We start from the raw sequence: 20,480 nt of genomic DNA, 5'->3' as shown, positions 1-20,480 counted from the left end.
CTCTGTTGCTTCTGGTGTGCTGCTGTTATCTCGTCGGTGCTGTCAAGAAGGTGACTGTGGTAAGTTGAGTTAATTGACTACCAACAGCAACTACTCTTTGTCTTTTATTCGTTTTATTTGAACGAAAACAAATCAATCAGGAGAATTAAATTACGAAGAATCGAATGACCAAGAGTCACAAGAGCGCGTATAAAAATTTATTACATCTTTCAGTACTGCGCGTTTTTTCTTTTTTTTAGTAAAAAACAGAAAAAGATAATTGAGACTAGACCGAAATATTGCGTTAAAGCAAAATGAAATTTCAAGACAATAAAAATTCGGAAGATCGTATGTGTCGTCTTTGTTTTCTGTAGGACGGCAAGTCTTACACGGTGATGGCCTATCCGGAGAATTGTCACAAGTACATGATGTGCAGCAGCGGCAGGTGCAAGCTGATGACGTGCGATCCCACATACGTCTTCGACCCGGTCACCTACACCTGCACCCACCGACGCGGATCCGTCAACTGCGACACCCGACTGTCACGAAGACTCTTTGCTTGAGCCGAAAATTGCCATTGTATATATATCGTAAATAATGTCTTCTTCTCAATAAAACGCTGCTTGAGACAATAAAAAAAAACCATTCCTTCTCGTGTCGGTGTCTCTAAGATCAACCTCTGCGATAACTCTGATAAAACGAGTTTAAGTTTGCTTGCGCGCATCGCCAATTGGCAAATGGTTTTGTTTGCAGTCGCTCGTTCGTTACGCCGAGAAACGCTCACACGCACATGTCGGCTCGATTCTTTTTGTTTTCCAGCGCGCGCTTGTATATGTGAGACGCACATTAAACCGCATTAAGACCTTTGCCTCTCTCTCTCTCTCTCTCTCTCTCTCTCTCTCTCTCTCTCTCTCTCTCTCTCTATCTCCTTCTCCGGTTTCAGAGTATTTCTTCCTAAACAAACTCAAAGCCTCGACCTTTTCAGGTCTGATAACCCTCCGATTTCCGTGAAGCGCAAGTTTTTCTGCATCTGTTTCTGTGTAAAGCGACGCCGATCGGCGTTCCCGCGTAGCGTAACAATTTTACGACAAGTTAAGAATCAGTTCGGTACGATGCTCGGTACATGCTCGTAGTACGAAGCGAAGATGATCTCGTGGTTTAATCGCTTCCTCGTCGCGCTTCTCTGCTTCGTCGCTGTTCCTTCCTGCGCGGTATGTGGTGCATCACACGTTTTACCTGTCTGTCTGTTGTTGTTGATTGCTCTTTGTTGTGAGAGAACGTCATTATCATCCGGATCGCATCAGACTTTTCACGTTTTCAACTTCCGTTCGTTTGAACGGGAGCGGAGTAACTTTTTGGAAACACAAGAGCGCGCGAGTAACCGCCGCGTCTATGCGATTTGCAGTTTAAATCTTTTCAATTCCGCCTTCTTTCTTTCTCGAGAGATAAAAGCGAAGTTGCATTCACCTTTGAACTTGCGTTTTCGATAAAAATCGAGAGCCGCTCTTAATTTCCTTCTCGATAGTGTGCGCGCACACACACACACACGCTACGACACACCGACGAGTGGATTTCGAGAAAATACTGTGTACTTCACTGCGCGTCGATTGATCACTTGTTATATAATATAACGTCGATGCGTAGATGTCACGAATATCAAATGTGGCAATCGGTTCTTCTTAGTCTGCAGAAACGCATGATTTATTAGATAAAATCTGAACACGTGTCAAAAAGTCTTTCTTTCTTCTTCTTCTTCTTTTTTTTTGTAACTTGAGCCCGCGTTGCGTATTTTGTTGCAATCATGTTGCAATCGCTTAATTCATTCCTATATTTACATCTGAACTCACATACGTGCAGTTTTGCGTAAAATGTTTTGATTTTGAAACACACGCGCGCGCGCGCGCGATGATTTGACGCGTGACGTCTTCAGTATCAAAGATTTCGATACGTCTCTGTTTTTTTCTTTTTCTTTTTTTTATCCGATCTTATCGAAAATTCCCGACTCATCGAGTTTGTTTTCGCTGTACACAATTTAATCTAAAAAAACACAGAGTCTCGACCTCGCGCGCACGCACATTCGACAACGAATGAGGACAATACAAACGCGCGATGGTTCAACCGAAGACTGTCGCAGGAATGCAGAAAAAAGTGCGCAACACATTTCTCTCGTTTCGAAAAATGCAAGCAAGCGTATTATCGAATCAGAAATACAAGATTTTTACTTGTGCAAAAAGCAATCGATTTTTAAACAGTCGCGGTGAGACAAACACTCGCCGAATCGACACTGCGCTCTTTTTCTCTCTCTCTCTCTCTCTGTCTCCCCGCTTAAATACTCAACAGTTAAAAATCACACCGCTAACTTTTTGTTGTCAAGTTTTTGTTTTTTTTTTTTCTATCACCGCAGATCTACGATCCAAAAGCGACGACTACGAAGCCGCCAGAGCGTCGCGAATCGGAGCTACCTTGGCATTCGTTTGACAGAGCGAACGAGTCGCGAATAGATTCTCGTTCCCCAAAATGGCAGGAAGATGGATCCGCGTCAAAGACCGCCACGAAGAGTTGGGGTTCGTGGCGAAAAACTCCGGGTAGCGAGATCGAACAAAGAACCCAAATCGATCCGTTCGAACAAGTTCCCAAGCAAATTCCCGAACAAATTCTTGCGCAAGTTCCTCCCGAACAACAACACGATTTGAAATTTCCCGACGAACGACGAGAAACTCAGAAACGCGAGTATGAAAAATTGATATGGAATAAACCGTTCGACGAGAACTTCGAGATCGAGGCGCCGCCCTACGACAAAACTCACGGTGGAAATTTCAAGGATGAATCGAGACACGAAAATCGCGGTCGGCCTCGAAAGAACGAAATTGATTTCGAACATAAGTATCTGTCGAGAGATGACAAAGAAACTACGCGCGAGAACGACGAGGAGGACTTGTACGAGGGCGTGGCGAGTGACAGCACGGTAATTTTTCACGAGCGTGTTCTTACGAACGAGAGTTTCTTTCTTACGCGTTTAGAATGACATTCGCATTTATTCTCACACTTTTCGCGTATTGGTTTTTTGTCTCCAGAAACCGCGAAAGGAAAACATATTGTCTTCGCAAAACAAACCGGAGCTCAAAGTGGCGCGATACGATTCCCGCTCGGGCGTCCAGTGTCCCGAGCGCAATTCCACCGGGCAATTTGTTTATCCGCCGGATTGCAAGTTTTTCGTCAACTGCTGGAAGGGACGCGCGCACGTGCAACCGTGCGCCCCGGGAACTCACTTCAACCCCGACACCCTGGAGTGCGATTTTCCGCACAAAGTGAAATGCTACGAGAACGAATTGGCCGATTTGAGAGAGCCGTGGGATTCCGATGTTAATCCGCGGAAACCGCAAAAGTTGCAAGTGCGTTGGCTCGACGTTGTTTAACACTTTGACGTCACAAAGCGAAACAATTTAAAATTTTGATTTTTTTTTTTTTTCCCACATATTGCTCCTAAAGTTTAATCGATTGATTTGATGATGATCGACAGGAGCCGAAATGTCCGGCTTACTTAACGGGTTTGTTGCCGTATCACGGAGACTGCACGAAGTTCATGCAATGCGCTTTTGGCGCGACTTACATTATGAAATGCGGCCCTGGAACAGTTTTCAACCGCGCCATCGGCGTGTGCGACTGGCCGCGTAACGTAAAGGGTTGCGAAGGTGACAATTTATATCTTTTTTTTTTTTTGTGGATTATATAAATTTTTTTAAAGAGACTTTATATGTAACAAAATTTGCAATTTTGACAGACACTTTTAAATCTGACCAAGACAATGCACCGCTCACACCTCCCAATTTGCACTCCGGATACAAGTCGGATTACAAAGAAGTGAAGAAAGTTATTTCGTGTCCTGCCGATTTCACTGGACTGCTGCCTCATCCGGAGACGTGTAAAAAATTCCTCCAATGCGCTCACGGTGCAACTTTCGTAATGGACTGCGGTCCCGGAACGGCTTTCAACCCTCTTACCACGGTTTGCGACTGGCCGTACAACGTGCCCGGTTGTAAATCGGGTAATTAACGTTAACGAACCAAATAATCTTAAATAATAAATTTTATATACTTTTCATATTCTCTGAAAATAAGCGCGGTGGACAATTTCTCTGATTTACAGATAAATCGAGCGATGGAGTGCGCAAAACGGAAGGTGATTCCTGGTCACCGTCCAGAGGTACAACGTCGTGGTCGACTTCAGGCGGTCGATACAATCAAACAGATTCTCGCAGTCACATCAGACCAAGTTACAGCACAACCCCAAGCCCGACATTTAGACCAACGTGGAAGCCGCTCACGACGACTTCGAGTCCACGTTGGTATCCAACTGCGAGGCCGTCGTTTAATTATCCTGATTACTCTACTAATTATCATAATCGTTACGGTCACATACGCGAAGAGGATCGATACAAGGATCAAGGGACTTATCCCTCGCAATGGAGACCATCTGGTGGTGGAAATTCGGGACGTCCTTTCGAAGGTAATTACGGATTCCAAGGTCATCATCCGGATAGACAATGGACGCAACATGAGGGAATTGATCAAAGTTCGCAAGGAACTTATCCTCCGACTTATCCGAAAGGATCGTGGTCGTACGAACATGGAAATCGTCATCAGTACAACCGCGAATATCCTCCCCCTCCCCCTCCTCCTCCCTCTTCTCTTCTTCCTCCTCTTCCTCCTGGTTATTATTATCATCCTTATTATCCTTATTATCCCCCTCCTCACGGTTACGAGTCTACGTCGAATCTTTCGGCGAGTCCAAATTGGAACTCAGCTAGACCTCCTTCCGATCGGAACTACGATCGGAAGTACGATCACGGCCGCTACGGAGGACACAATCCAAATGCGGATGACGGCGGTTATTGGCATCCTGGTCACAATTACCATCACGATTCCCGCTATCCTACGGAATATGGCGCGCCAGACGGAACGGACCAGAGACAATTTCAACCGTATTTCCCTTCAGGGAGATACGACGAAGATAACGTTCAGTTTCATAATGTATACAACAAGACGAAGTTTGGCGCCGACGGGAATTTGCCGGATAATCGAAGGAACGATTACGATTTCGCGCCGAATAGACAGGATTACGGAAGGATCGGATTCTATTTTCCATCCTACAATCGCACTTATTTCCCGAACTCTGGAAACGTTTTTCCAAATAGCGCCAATAAATCTGGCGAGAGTTGGTATCACACTCAGGACGGATCACGACAAGATAGACTACCTCCTTCTTGGACGGGACAAGGAAATACCGCGCGGAATCAGTCTGACGGATCTGACGTCAAACCGAGTACGTGGCGCGGTCAGCACGATCGAGGACAAGTGCAAACTGATCAGTGGGATCAAGGTAAAAAAAAAAAAAAAAAAAAAAAAACAAAAACAGTTCATAATGAATTTTCAATTATTTTGTTATGTTGCCGTCACGCGATGCTTTACAATTATCTTTTTGTTTTGTTTTTATTTACATCACAAACATGTTTCTGCAATTGATTTCAAAAATTAAATTAAATTTACCATTGAATATATATCCGCGTATTGCGCGGCCTCAATTTGAGCTGTGAGAAACACATACAGGGCTTATCAGTGCATTGCGCGGTATCATCAAACAAAGCAAAGCTAACCGTGTAACGTGATGATGGTTGCTCTTTAATGGTTGCGACGCATGAAATTTAATGACACGCATGGAAATTATGCCGCATGTTAATGTATGTTCCGCGGATTAATGAGAAATTAATAATAAGAACACACAGTGGTATTAAATGCAATATTCACATATACACGTAATGGGAGATTAACAATTAACGTGTAACGAGAAGATTTCGAATCGTGCGAAACAACTTATGCGGATTTTCGGGAGATTAAACACACATTGATGAGTTACTTTGAAGAAAAGAATTACTGAGAATTTTCACATTGAATTGCTGAACATGAGCGCAAGCTTGACATTTCCGTAGGCACGGTCAGTCCGGAAGATAAACTGCACCGATGGCAATCGGGAAGTGACGTACCTCAGCAGAGCACGGCCGATACAGAAGCGGACGTAAAGATGCAGCATTGGGCGTCAAGAACGAACGTCTTCTCGAATTCAAAGGTGGATTCAGGTTTGTATCTAGAAGCGAGTTTCGACAGTTTTTTATTACAATGTTTATAATTTGTTTTAACGACACGTCGCGCTTACGTGTAAAATGCGCGTTTCGTATAAATTTCCGTCGCAGGATCTAAGAATTCAACTCAGAATCCGGGAGCGAATCTTTATCCAAACGGAATTTACGTTAACGCAAACGGCGTGAAAGGTCACTTTATCACGAGAGAAATTGAAGATAAGCGTTCGACGATCCATCAACACGCGCAGAAGCCTGTCAACCGGAGCTACGTCTTCAACAGTACGTTTTTTTTTTTTTTTTTTTTTTTTTACGCGAGCATATTTTCTTCGAACAATTTGCGTTGTTGAAAAACTTGATTTTCCAAACTTTGCATTTTTTTTTTTTCTCTCTCTCTCTCCACCAGGCACTCACGTTTACTCCACGCCGTTCTTCACAACGACGACCCCGATAACTCCGACCCAACAGAAGACTCAGCTGTCGAGAAGAGAAAGAACATTCGCCGCGAATTTCAACGGCACGAGAAGGTCCGATTTGCCAACCGTCTCAATTGAACAGGACGATCTGAACAGCAGCGATACGAAGGTAATTTACACGGATTCGCGGTTGCCGGATCTCAACGAGCCCGAGATAGACGACGATCACAACGTGGACGTGCTGGACGATAAAAACGTCTGGAAGCCCAGACTGGTTTTTGAAAACAAGACCGAGACCACGACCGAGACAGCTTCGTCCGTTATTATGAAGATCGGTCCGAAGAAAATCGACGTCGAACTGTTCAATATAGAGGCGGCGCCGTTTCACGAAGGTAAGCTGAAGATTTAATGCGATACGGATCCGTGTGTTTCCGCAATGAACGCTCGTGAAAAATGAATTTGGTGAGTTACTCACTCCGATCGCTCTCTCTCTCTCTCTTGAATGGCTTTTCTTCCTCTCGTTTTGCTTTTTTTTCTTTTTTGCGCAATATCGTTCGCTACGGAGCATTTTGTTCCCAATGTTTTCGCGCTCAAATATTTTATTTTGACAAATTGATTGGCTCGACGGGACACGCTCGGGACTCTGCGTTTAATCTTTGCATGATTTATAATTTATAAATTGTGCGCTAACATACGCTAATAACAAATTATTAACAATGTAATACATCAAATATATTGTGACATCAATAATTTTGCAATTTTGACATTTCGGTTGTTGTTTCGTTGAGTAAACGCGGGTAATTAAACAAAAGATATAAATGGAAGAATTTTTAATTGTTTTTCCAGAGGAACCTCCGTTCCCCGTGTACTACGTACATCCGGTGCAGCCGTTGACTCACTCGAGAAAATCTGTTCCACGAACGCCGATATCCGGTCAGGTGAGGACGGAAAGGAGCTAAATTTCAAAATTAATTTTGATTTGCAAATTAATTGTTCTGGTTTGTTTGTATTATTAACAGGCGATACGTTTGAGAGGCGGTTCCGGACCTAACGAGGGGTACGTCGAGGTGCAGGGTGCGATGCCCGGCTGGGGCGTTGTGTGCGATTTCCGAAACAGTTGGACGTTGAAGGAAGCTTACGTTGTGTGCAGACAACTGGGCTACGTTAGGTATGCAAAAAAACAAAAACTTTTCGCGATACATATTTTCGTTTACGAAACAGACCTCACTTTTGGTATAAATCTTGAGTTGGAACAAATTGGAGTGCGAAAAGCGCGATGTGACATATCGTACGAATTCTTTTGTTCATTGCAGAGGCGCCGAAATGGCTTGGCAAGGAAGAAACAATCGCAACGAAGCGCCAAGTTGGATCGCCGCGAACTCCGTGACGTGCGTCGGCAACGAGACCAGATTTCAATCATGCAAGTAAGATAGTTTCAGAGACTTGCGGACAGAATTTCGCGAATATAGAAATATCAAATAACAGAGAAATCCGAAATTTCAATTGACAAACAATTAATTTTTTTGCTTCAATCAACAAAAAATTTCTTTCGCGATTATCTTCGCGCGGGTGCGATTTTGTTTTTTGTTTTTTGTTTTTTTTTTTTTTTTTGCAAAGAAAGAAAATTTTATTCGCGCGCGGTGAGAAATTTATAATTGCGGCGATATCCGATGCAGATTCACACACAATCAAGAATGTCGAGTGGATAGAGATGCAATTGGCGTGCGATGCGTTCCTAATCGCGTCGCGCATTGCCGCAAGGACGAGATATCGCATGAGGGCCAATGTTACCACTTGACTGATCCCGATAGCGGATTCAGTCGTGCCGAAGCTCAGGAGTACTGCGCACGAAGGAACGCACGGATCATCGACATCACCAGCCAGGCAGAAAACAACTTCGTGTCGGAGTGGCTGTTGCAGTCGCATTCGGAAGTTAGCTCGATCATGACATCCGGCTTCGGTTTCACGACGATGAGCCACACCTTGTGGCTCTGGAGCGATTCTGCTCATGCCAAATTCAAGTACGAGTCGAAACCTCGGATGTTTGTACACATGAATTTTATACTCGATTTGTCTCAAAAATACATTTCTCTTCGTAGATTGTTTTTATTTTTCTCGCGCAACGTGCGAGAGTTGATGAACTTGAGGAAATAAAAAAAAACAAAAAACGTAGTTTTCCTTACAATCTTCAAAATTTGCTCTTAACGTCAGGTTTACGAAATGGTGGCCGGGATGGATGAACGAGACGAAACTACCACCGGGAGGAAGCTCTCGTCCTCTTTGCATTGTGATGAAACGGAAATTTCCGTGTCACGAACAACCGGAGTCGACATGCGACACAGATTATTTCTTCTGGCACACCGAGGACTGCGAAGCCGAGACAAAAGAACACTCGCTCGTTTGCAAGAGACCTTACGACGATATCGGTAGCTTTAACGAGTTGTTAAATCTATTTCGAAGTGCTTTTTAATAATCCGCCGCGATGATGTATATCACATTTACTATTAAAGAATCTTAAGCTCTGAAGGGGTTTCTAACCGCGAAATATATAAACGGTGAAAATATAAAAACTCACGTGTAAATTTTACACGTGAATACGTAATACATATATTGTGAATACGAAATACATATATGTATACGTGAGTACGTATACATATTTCCGCCGTTTATGTATCACATTTACGTTTATCCAGGCTGCATTTACGGAAAAGGAAATCAATATGTCGGCAAAGCCAATGTGACGGCATCGGGAAAGGAGTGTCTCCCTTGGGCTGATGAGAGAATCGCGCATCAGTTGCGCGTGAACGTAAGTTTTTTTTTTTGTACATAAAAACTTTATTACATAAAAAAAAAAAAGTAATAAAGGGAGAGATAAAGAGATCAGAGTGCAGAAGTTTAATTTCCGTTATCGCAGATTGTCAATAAAGAAGTGCGAGACAAACTGAAAACGCACAACTACTGCAGAAATCCCAATCCCGACAAGGAATCGAGGACGTGGTGCTTTACGTCACCCGGAAAGCGCGAATATTGCGACATTCCCGCCTGTGGCAATATCGGTGCGTGTTGTAAAATTTTGTTTGTTTGTGTATTTTCATTATTTACAATCGCACTTGTTTCCACTAGATCCGAGAAAGCCGAAGCTGTCTGGTCAGTGCTTGCCTAAGCATTTCGAATGCATGCCAGGGGAGTGTATTCCGTCCCCGTGGGTCTGCGACGGAGAAGAAGTAAGACAATCAACCACTTTATTCGAATTGAATTGACGAGACAATTGTTGTTTAACGTAACGTGATGTTTTTTTTTTCTATTTTTTTTAGGACTGCACGAACGGAGCTGACGAAAGGGTCTGCAGGATGGACCTCGGTCTTTTCGAAAAATCCGCGAAGCACAGACTCGAGGGTCACGATGTGGAAAAGTGGTTTAACACGCCGCTTAAAACCTGCGCTTTGAGATGCAAAGAAGCGGATTTCACTTGTCGCTCGTTTAATCACAAGTTCGTTGAAAATTTTAACGAAATACCAAAAAGAAAAAACAAAAAGATTTATTTTGTTGTAACAAACACGATAGATATTGCGAGAGGGATCGAGTTAATTACCTTCTTTGTGTAATTCGCACAATGTGATAGTAATTAACACTAGCAATTATTCACACAAAGTTACGTTTTTCAGATCGGACGGCAATATGTGTTTGTTGAGCGCCGGCAATATCGGTTTGACTGGCGCACTTAAACCCGACAAACAGTTCGATTATTACGAGATGAAAGAGAGGAGCTTGAACTGCGACGACATGTATGTTTGCAATAATCGCAAGTGTATAAATCAAACACAGGTTTGCGACGGCAAAAACGACTGCGGCGATCACAGCGACGAGAGTGTTTGCACGGTTGAAAATCTCGATTACGATATTCGTTTAGCCGGCGCAAATAACAGCTACGAGGGTCGAATTGAAGTTAAAGGTGGAGTATATATATATATATATACGCGCGCGTATTGCAAAAATATAATATCGAGATAAACAAATGTACGTTTTGTTTTGTTTTTTTTAAAAAAAACTTTTTTGTTTTCGAAAAAAAAAAGTTCACGGAATTTGGGGACAAGTGTGCGACGATGGTTTCGGGATGATCAATGCCGACGTCGTCTGCAACGAGCTCGGTTTCGATCTCGGAGCTCTGGAGATTAGACCGGGTGGATTTTACGGAAATCTCGATCCACCCACGAGATTTATGGTAGACCAGTTGAAATGTCGCGGGAACGAGACCACGTTGCGGGAGTGCGACTTTAACGGGTAGAGAAATTGTTCAGACTATCTTGTGTTTCGCGTTTGTAACAACGTTCTCTCGGTTCTCAAATCTCGATGATTTAAATCTCATTGCGAATTATTTAAACAAAAAAAAAAAAATAAAAATAACAGATGGGGAGTTCACAATTGTCAGCCGGAAGAAGCTGTGGGCGTTGTGTGCAAGACGGCGGTTCACACCTGTCAGGAAGGTCACTGGAAGTGCGACAACAGTCCGATCTGCATACCTACCCCGTTTATCTGCGACGAGGTGGTCGACTGTCCGGATCAATCCGACGAGAGTCCGGAGCATTGCGACGTAAGTTTCTAGACGAAAGTTCTTATCGGAATAAAACGGATCTCCTTTACGTCGGTTTGGTTTTCAGGCGCCGTTCGAGCTGCGCCTGGCAAATGGCAGCACTCTTCTGGAAGGAAGAGTGGAAGTGCGTCATCACGGGGTATGGGGTACCGTGTGCGATGACGACTTCACGAATGCCACTGCAACTGTCATTTGCAGATCTCTGGGTTACGGTGGTGTCGCAGTAGCCAAGAAAGATGGCTTCTTCGGTCCTGGCGAAGGACCGATATGGCTCGACGAGGTACTGCGCGATCGTGCAATTAATTTTTTACATTTAAGTTAAAACAATGTTAATTTTTCATCTCTAAGAATTTGTTAACAAAGTGACTCAGGTCGTAAAGAATTTTTCATTTCTTTATCTTTTATTCCTCTTGAGATGTTGTTTTTACATTTAGCTCTTTTCACATAGACATATATATTATTATTATTATTATATAAATTTTATATTGAAGAAATTAATGCCACAGAGAAATTTCTCTGTTATTTCTGCAAACTAGGTTTTCTGTCATGGAAACGAATCGCAATTATATCGTTGCGAGCATAATCACTGGGGTCAGCATAATTGCGATCATAATGAGGACGCAGGTGTAATTTGCTCACCTGGAGATATTAATAATGCTGAGGTAACTCAAAACAAACATTTATTCGTTGTAACGTAATTATTCACAAAGTGGAAAGTATTCTGAAAGAATTTTTATTTAAATTACTTTTAAGATGTATTATAAATAAGAATATTAGACGTATGTGTGTTTGTTTTTTACTCTCAGAAAGAACGTTATATCTTATTATGCGTAACGTTTATTAATTTCTAGAAAAATGTAAATGATGTTCAATTGCGATAATTTACGAATAAACATTTCCAATATTTCATACATAGCATTTGTTCATTTATCTCTTTATCCTGTTTATTGAACAGTCGTATTGGATAAGCGACTCGGAGTTATCGGAACGAATAAATATCGACGAGGTACTTCCGTCGAATTGCGGTCAGCGCGCCAAAGATTTCAACGACGACGACGATCTGATATTTCAGAAAGTGGTACATGGCTCCGTCGCTCCGAAAGGCACTTATCCTTGGCAGGTGATTTTTCATTTTTTTTTTTTTTTTTAACCAAATTTTTATTTTTTGCATTAAACAAAATTGTGAAATTGAAACAAAATAAAAAAAAAAACCGCGGCATAAAAAATTTAGGCCAGTATTCGGGTGCGAGGACACAGTCGATCGAGTCACTGGTGCGGCGCGGTTATCATATCACCTTTACACGTGCTAACGGCGGCGCATTGTTTGGAAGGCTACAACAAAGGCACGTACTTTGTTCGCGCTGGAGATTACAACACAGATGTGAGTAAATAATTCCAATTTATATAATAAGAGATTTCTCTCTCTCTCTCGCTTTATCTCAAGAGAAACGTGTATTTGTATTTGCCAAACACACGTGATGTGTATACTTTACAACGTGCGTCTGACGTCATCAGATAGACGAGGGGACGGAAGCGGAGGCCAATATCGAGGATTACTACGTGCACGAGGAATTCCGGAAAGGTCACAGGATGAACAACGACATCGCTCTGGTTTTGCTTAAAGGACGGGGCATCCAACTCGGCAAGGATATCATGCCAATTTGCTTGCCGTCCGAGAGCACCAAGTACACAGTCGGACTCAATTGCACGATCAGCGGATTCGGCAGTATCGAGACGGGAAAGACGAGTAAGCGGGATACCAAAGAGAGGATTTACTTTAAGCTGACTTTGTAGGATAAATCGGATCGTTGTTGTTTCTCTTACAGCGCAATCGAAAGACCTGCGATACGGTTGGGTCCCGTTGTTGGACCAGTCAATCTGCAAAGCCGATTACGTTTACGGCGAAGGTGCCATAAGCGACGGAATGATGTGCGCCGGATATCTTGACGAAGGTATCGACACCTGCGACGGTGATTCCGGAGGTCCCTTGGCGTGCCATCACAATGGTAATGTAATCAATAAAGTTTGAAATCGGTCGAGGAAAAGATTTTTTTTTGTTTTAGAGAGAAAACGAAAACACAGTGTGGTTTCTACGAAAATTGTTTAAACAAGATTTTATTTTTGGATCGAATGTGCGATAAATTGCATCTTAATTAATACACTGTTTATATTTTTTGTATCTTTTTATATTAGGAGCTTTTACCTTGTACGGAATAACCAGTTGGGGCCAGCATTGCGGAAAAGCGAACAAACCCGGAGTTTACGTTAAAGTGGCATATTATCGTCGCTGGATCGATCAAAAAATCAAAGAATCGATGATAGGTAGATAGTGCGTTAAAACGATTCAATCTTTTATCAGATCAAATATAGATTACTTTTTTCTTTTTTAATATAAAAAAACATGTTATAGTACGTAGCGCATGTACATATTGGAGCAATTTACGTTGATTGCGAATTTTTCAGCATCACCTGTAAATATAACAATAACTATAATAGAGATACTTACTTTGTTGCGCAATATTGACTGATTATTATCATCCTTTCGCACAGGGGGAGTCTACACACACACACACATACAGGTACGCAAAATTTTGCAGATGTGTAAATGAATACAAAAGTGAGTTTCTGTTAATTTGAAGTTTATTTCGTTAAGACATCTTTGTTTCTACAGTAATTGTAATTGCTGCTTTTCTGTCACTGTTACATGATTGAGCCTATTTTATTTACAATAGTCCCAACACACATTTCTCTGACCCGATTCCGTCCAAGGTGTGTGATCTCAACTCAAACAGATGGCATGCGTGGTTATTACAAATTGAATAAAAATTAGCGCAGACGCGGAAATAAACAAACGCGGTTTTACCGTCTTTCGCGGTTTATGTAAATTCTCTACAGCGCTAAATTAATTAATTAAAATTCTTACACCGTTGCGTACAGAGATTTTAGGCTGATCAGACGAGAGCTATATGTATATGTAATAAACGTTTCTCTCTCACATTTGGTTCGCTGGTCAAATAATTACATTTCTCGCTCGATAAAAAGAGGACACAGATAGATCGAAAAACGACGAAGAACATTAAATTCACATACGAAACAGCAAATATATACGATCAAACATTGATTCATATTAAATTTCAAAAGATTCTCTTACACGTTACTCTTTTCTTCGCAAAGAGATTACGAGAAAACAAAAAAGTTCACACAATCCCCGCGCTTCGCGAGCAAGAAAGAAACTTACAAATCACATTACAGACGTGATTGCCGAAGTTTTTTTCTGGCGAGAAACCAAGTGAGTCCCGAGTAACGCATTCTCGAGTAAGACCGAGATATTTGCGGCTCTTGTTTTCTTTTTTCTTTCGTAGAGCGCGTAAACACACACACACACGTGCGAAAAAGTGTGATTAAAAAATTATTTTAAAACACATCAACTGCGCGCTTCCGCAGTTAGAAATTAAAACAAAACGGAAAAGTGCAAGCTGCTCCTCTCAAAGAGAATTCTTCTCTACGCGCGGAAAAACGATACGATGATATCTATCTACATACGTGCAATTATGATCTTACGTCGCAATAAGGGAATGTCGATACAAAGCAAAATACGCGCGCTTTCGAAATTATATATAAATGTTGAATAATCTAACTAGCTTAAATTTAGGCATAAAAGTGTGGTTGACCCGGAAATCTGCGCTGCCGATTTTTGTCACACGTTTGCAACGATAAGCACACGAAAATGACACAATGATCAATTATATCAATACATATATAAATATATATATATATATGTATATATATACAAATATATACTACATTTATGTTGTAACATCTCTTCACATTCACGGGAGAAACATTAAATAAAAGAAATCTCGTAGAAGATATTTCGTGTAAAATGTATACACGCCGTTCAAAGCCGCGGAGAAGAAAAATCATCTATGCTTGTGTGTAAATGCTTAAGAGAAGTGAGAAACAACAACACGCTCTCACGCGCCGAATCGCGTTCTCTCGACAACGCAGATCCGGGTTAGAACTAACAATCTAATGACTAGACGTTAAGCAAGAGTTTCTTTTTTCTTTTTAATCCGTCGTCTTTCGCAATCAATCGCTCGCGGACAATCAACGCACGCACATATTTTTTGAAAGTACGGCGGTCTCTCTCTCGCACACATTTGGCCGTACAACCGCCAACTTCGTTACTAATACTATTTTAATCGTCGGTTTCCGACGCGCCGCGAAACGGAATTTCCGCTTCCGTTTTTTTTTTCTAAATTCGATTCGTGGCCTATGTTGTTTTTTTTCGTTTTTGTTTTTTTTTGTTTTTGTTTTGTTTAGATCTAAATAACGTACAGATATACGTATTGTAATTGTATATATACACACACATACACATACATACACACACACACACACACACACACGCGACTTTCTTATTATGTACAAGAATCGTTAGCTATATAGAACGTCACTAGATGTCAAGTGCGAGGAGAAGGGGCGACGATGAGGGATCGATCGGGGGAGGAGAGGGAATCAAGAAAGTAGTGACAGATCGCGTTGAGAGCGAAGAATTAATGCTCCGAGAAATGCTTTCGTTCGATTGTGAAAACGGCCGTTGCCAAACGGAAGATCCACGACGGCTTTTCGCTTGGCGAAATTTACTTGCGTTGTTGTCTATGTTATACAAAAATCGTAGAAAATAGCACGACAGACGATTCGTCGAGGATATCCGACGGATGATGAGAAAGGGGAGGAAGAGAGGAGGGGGCGAAAAATGAAGGGTGACAACTTCGGAATTCGTCGAGAGGAAGAGATCGAGCGGAAGAGACCGAAGTGACAACGGGAAAGGGGGAGGGAAGGTTGATGAACACGAATGATGAACGATCACAATATAACGCTATGAATATTGACAATGTAACACGCGCGCCGCTTACTGCATTACAATTAGCCTTACTTGTTAGTCAATTGATTTTACGATAACGTGCAAGTGATGTAATCGTCGTCTTGTCTACTACTTGTGAAAAATTGCCGCGAGCCTGCGACGCAATCAGATCGACGTTTTTTCTTCTTCTTCTTCTTCGCGCGAATGTGACAAATCACCGCAATGCGAGTTAACGATTACATGTACCGTGCGGACGACAGAGAGAGAGATAGATAGAGATAGAGATAGAGAGAAAGAGAAAGAGAGAGAGAGAGAGAGAGAGAGAGAGAGAGAGACGGATATTTCTTTCAAATATTTTTGTAAAATGGCAAGTAAAAACATCGACTATATATAAATTTGTAAAAGTCTTTAAAAAGGAGATGTTGATTAAACAACGAATTTTTTTTTCGGCGCACATTTTTCACATGTTCAACTACACGTCGTAATTTCATCAATATTTTTTATATCTCGCTATGTACAATAAAAAATTTCCTAAAAACATTTTCGTACAATTTCGTACGAAACGTACGTTTGAAAAACACAATAGATATATGTTTTGTGCATACGTACGTACAAGGCGTTCGAAATAATAAATATGATTCGAGAGAAGTCATTGCGTTCGATAACAAATATATGTATATATATATGTATATATAAAAAAAGATGCAATACGGCAAAAAGCACGTAAGAAAATCGGACGATATCGCGCTGCATTTTTTTTAAACGCGTTTTGTGCGTTGTTTCGTGATTATAACGGAATTTATTTATTTAACGGTGACGTAGTGAGATGAGCAGTTTTTTTTTTACGACGATCTGGTTCGCGCAGAGCTCGCGCGCAATTTTTCATTTTTATTTTTTTTTTTCAATCGATAAATTATACTTTCTTTGTTATGCGCGATCCTTCTGTACACTTCGTGCTAAGCGCATCTCGTATCTACTCGCCACTTTGTTTTCTTTCGTACGCATACACCGAGAGAAAAATCGCGCAAAGATGTGTGCACGCATATGTTGTCTAAAATCCGCATCGGAGAAAGAAAGAAAATCGAAGAATCCAGATTCATATTTTTAGCTTCTAGACAACGTATGAAAAATGCAACGAAAAATATTCTCGTTAACAAAGGGACACCGCGATCGTCTATTTCTGACAATCGCGACTACATCGATCGCGACCGCAAAAAGAAACGAGAACGGATATGAAGTTCTTGTTAAAGAGGTCGAATCAGCGGGAAACGACGCGAAAGAAAAACAAGAGCTTTCATCTTTAACGCGTTATCGACGTGAGAACAAAAAAACAAAAAAATAAAAAAATAAAAATAAAAATAATCGCAGAATTTTATTACGAAACATCCATCATCATTTTTCTGAACTATGCGACTTTTTTTTTGTTTTTTGTTTTTTTTTTTTTCAAGTTCGGGCAAAATCGGCACCCGGAAAACGCGCTTCTCGAAATTTGCATGCAATTTTTCTCTCGGGTCGCGTGACCCAGTGAGCGAAATTCGAAACAGTTCGTTTTGTTTCCCATTTTCGATCGTGCCATCGCGATTTCCCGGCATTTTGTCGTGCCACGGGCAAAGTTTACATACCCAGGAGAAACGAACTCTTGGTCCCTATAACTGTTCGGAAACACATGTGTTTTCTTGAATTTATATCTGCGCAAGAAAGAGGGAGAGAGAGAGAGAGAGAGAAGAAAGTATATGTATTTATAAAAAGAAACACACGGAAATGTATAGCATCTGGCGCATACATAATTCGGCAGGTTCTGTCAACTCGAAAACGAAAAAGAAAGACTCGGAGATTTAAGGGGAGAAACATACGTGATATTTTATCAAAAAAAAAAAAAATAAATAAAAAATAAATAAATAAAAACAGCGACGCACGCAAAACAATGTCTGAGACGTTTATTTTAACGACGGAATCTCCAATACTTCATTACATTTCATCAAATTTATGTTTTTTTTTTGTATACTTTCAACTTTTCCGCCGTTCTAGCTTTTACACCGCTCATAAATTTACGTTTATTAATTACGTCAATTAACAGGTCCAATTTGTTGGCGCGCGGAAAAGCCGACTCTGGACGATAATAATTTTTAACAATTTACCCTCGTCGATCGTATCACTCCGAGACATTCGAGAGCGTAATTTTCACCGTGAAATTTGCAACGCCGACTTACAATTACTCACGTGGTAATTAAATCGCGTTAATAAACGGAAAGCGAGTGCGTTTATACGCGCGCGCGCGTACACAATAATTCTCGTAAATCCACGTAATATGTCACTCTATTAAATCCGCAAGAGTAATTACGAGCGCAACCTCGGTGAAAATATTTCGCGTATTAACAATTTCTTTTTTTTTTTCCCCCTATATTTTCAACAGCACACGCGGGATTATCGCGTTTTCAAATTTATAATTTTGATCGCGCGAAATCGCGTTCCCTCGCGAGTTTTAATCGCGTGCGTCACAAAGGAAAAAAAACGAAAAGAGAGAGAGAGAGAGAGATAGAGGATGAAAAAGAGAAAAAAGGCGATCGTGTTTACTTTTGATCCAAAATCACCAATCATAGAAGAAACTCGCGCGTTCTTCGCGCGTTTACGCGGCCGAGCCGCGTGTGTGTCCTTCTCTGCCGAGATTGTCGACATTTCTCTATCTTCCCCGCCTCAATTGACCGTTCTCGCGATTGATGTCTCAAAAAAAAAATCTGTTTTTTTTTTTTTTTTTTTTTTAAGTACGCGCACGACGATCCTTACGACATTATTAACTTTCCCGGACTTTATCCGCGCGGGCGGGCTTGATCTCTACAGGAACGACCCTACTTCTCACATCTAGGAGCCTGGTAGCGTATATCAAAAGGGCCTATGTACAAAAAGGTCGGAGCGCGTCGATTCGCTATCTCTCCCGAGCGGATCCTCCCGAGCGTGTGTCTTTCTCTCTCGCTAAATCGCGTTCGAAAACAAAACTCTCCGTCCGGAGAGAAATATATATGTATATGTTTTTCCGCGGGGGTTCTCGCGCGAGAGAGATAAGCTTAGCGACGGACCCGAAGGGCTTAGGAACTATACTTACGGCTACGCGACATTGTCGAGCGAAATTCACAGTCGTCCTCGAGGCGCGTTCCAGCTCGATAATCGCGCCGTGAGTGTTCACCTGCGGAAAATCCTTCTTCCGGTCACACGCGAAGCGGTCAAAGCCTTGCGCGGACTCGATCCCTTCACAACAACTCTCGCGAACGTCGATCGATCTGTACAACTTCGCTCATTGACGATTCGATTCGCACTTTTTTTTTTACTATTGATTGTTGCTTGACGGTCAACCGAACAATTTGGCTCTCTCTGTTGATTTTTTCAAACAAATTTCCCCGCTCTCTACAGTTTTTTTCTTAAAGCGCGTTTCTCTCCTTCGCAACAACTAAAATACTTTCATTACTGGTTTCAATTGGCAAAAAAACCAAGTTAGCGATCATAATTCCACTGATTCAATTTTTTTTTGATATCTTTAACAATGATAATACTTTGATTTCGTCTTAAAAAAAGAACAATTAAAAAAAAAAAAAAAAAAAAAAAAAAAAAAAAAAAAAAAAAAAAAAAAAAAAAAAAATTCACGAAACGAAAGTATTCGATTTTTCACGTAGGTCGTCCTGCTGATAAACTTGAGTCCGCTGTGTTGTCCTCCAAGTTCTCTTCATTTTCTTCGCGAATAAACTAACTACGATTTACGCATTTTATAATATTAATATTTATAAACGTGTTTTCACGTGTTTTTTTTCTTTTTTTTTTCTTTTTTCTTTTCTATATCAATACCGTTTCCATTCGGCTTGTATCGGCGTATCAGCTCGCTTTCACTGGGTGTTCATCTCGGACCTGTCGACACACACGCAAGAAAATCTTTATCTCTCCATTGCCACACATAAATGTTTCGTTTCAATTAAGCACGCGCTCGCGCGTGTTCTAATTAGAAATTTTCGCGAAGCGTGTCTTCGGACAACAATACGGTAACGCATTAAGTTTAACACACACGCGCGGAATTAAATGCAACACAAACACACCGTCGTGTGTAGTCGCCGTCAAATCCCTGTTGAGATTATAGATTGGATTGTACCGAAATTTCGTTAGAACGAAATGCTTGACGCGTTCGTCTGTTGATATATTGGTATCGTCTAGGGACCCAATCGAACTGTATTACAGCGCCGAGCGAGCAAATTTCTCGACTAATACAAATTTTCTCTCTGTCTATCCGCATACCGCGTGTGGATTTTTTTCACATTAATTTTATAAATAAAAACAAAATACACCACACTTCTATCCATATCCTCTGCAATATACAGGGTGTTTCAGAACTATGGGATCAAACTTCTAGGGGTTATTCAGTGCAACAGTAGAAAACATTTGAGTATAGGGACCCATGTCCGGAAAAGTGTCACTACCGCACTACGGCCCTAAGACGCGTTAAAATTTAGAAAG

At 41.4% G+C, this 20,480-nt stretch overlaps 1 protein-coding gene across 3 annotated transcripts; it reads left to right on the top strand.

Moving 5' to 3' along the window:
* The first annotated feature begins 921 nt into the window (after positions 1-921).
* LOC109857630 lies at positions 922-14,169 on the top strand. 3 transcript variants are annotated; one of them, XM_020434129.1, is made up of 28 exons: positions 922-1,190; positions 2,384-2,944; positions 3,054-3,371; positions 3,500-3,671; positions 3,761-4,024; positions 4,126-5,358; positions 5,966-6,112; positions 6,227-6,394; positions 6,519-6,920; positions 7,375-7,466; positions 7,548-7,696; positions 7,842-7,952; positions 8,205-8,549; positions 8,740-8,954; positions 9,222-9,334; positions 9,443-9,584; positions 9,652-9,752; positions 9,843-10,018; positions 10,194-10,480; positions 10,602-10,809; positions 10,936-11,119; positions 11,187-11,399; positions 11,656-11,781; positions 12,075-12,239; positions 12,351-12,500; positions 12,635-12,866; positions 12,946-13,125; positions 13,313-14,169. In XM_020434129.1, exons 1-28 carry the CDS (start codon positions 1,125-1,127, stop codon positions 13,447-13,449), a joined length of 6,657 nt encoding a protein of 2,218 aa, XP_020289718.1. In that variant the 5' UTR covers positions 922-1,124; the 3' UTR covers positions 13,450-14,169. The 3 variants fall into 3 exon arrangements, with proteins under 3 accessions (XP_020289718.1, XP_020289719.1, XP_020289720.1); XM_020434130.1 differs by lacking the exon at positions 6,227-6,394 and having other exon boundaries at positions 923-1,190; XM_020434131.1 differs by lacking the exons at positions 5,966-6,112; positions 6,227-6,394; positions 6,519-6,920 and having other exon boundaries at positions 923-1,190.
* Positions 14,170-20,480: the final 6,311 nt, after the last annotated feature.

The sequence above is a fragment of the Pseudomyrmex gracilis genome, unplaced genomic scaffold (assembly GCF_002006095.1).
Source record: "Pseudomyrmex gracilis isolate BER0280 unplaced genomic scaffold, ASM200609v1 scaffold_167, whole genome shotgun sequence".
NCBI lineage: Eukaryota > Metazoa > Arthropoda > Insecta > Hymenoptera > Formicidae > Pseudomyrmex > Pseudomyrmex gracilis.
This window is presented reverse-complemented; position numbering and strand designations above follow the sequence as displayed.

Excerpts from the sequence above, each read along its gene's own strand:
- LOC109857630 (XM_020434129.1), top strand. The coding sequence starts at position 1,125 with ATGATCTCGTGGTTTAATCGCTTCCTCGTCGCGCTTCTCTGCTTCGTC. Across the intron at positions 6,113-6,226 it reads GAATTCAAAGGTGGATTCAG|GATCTAAGAATTCAACTCAG; the intron begins GTTTGTATCTAG and ends TTTCCGTCGCAG. Across the intron at positions 12,501-12,634 it reads CTGGAGATTACAACACAGAT|ATAGACGAGGGGACGGAAGC; the intron begins GTGAGTAAATAA and ends TGACGTCATCAG.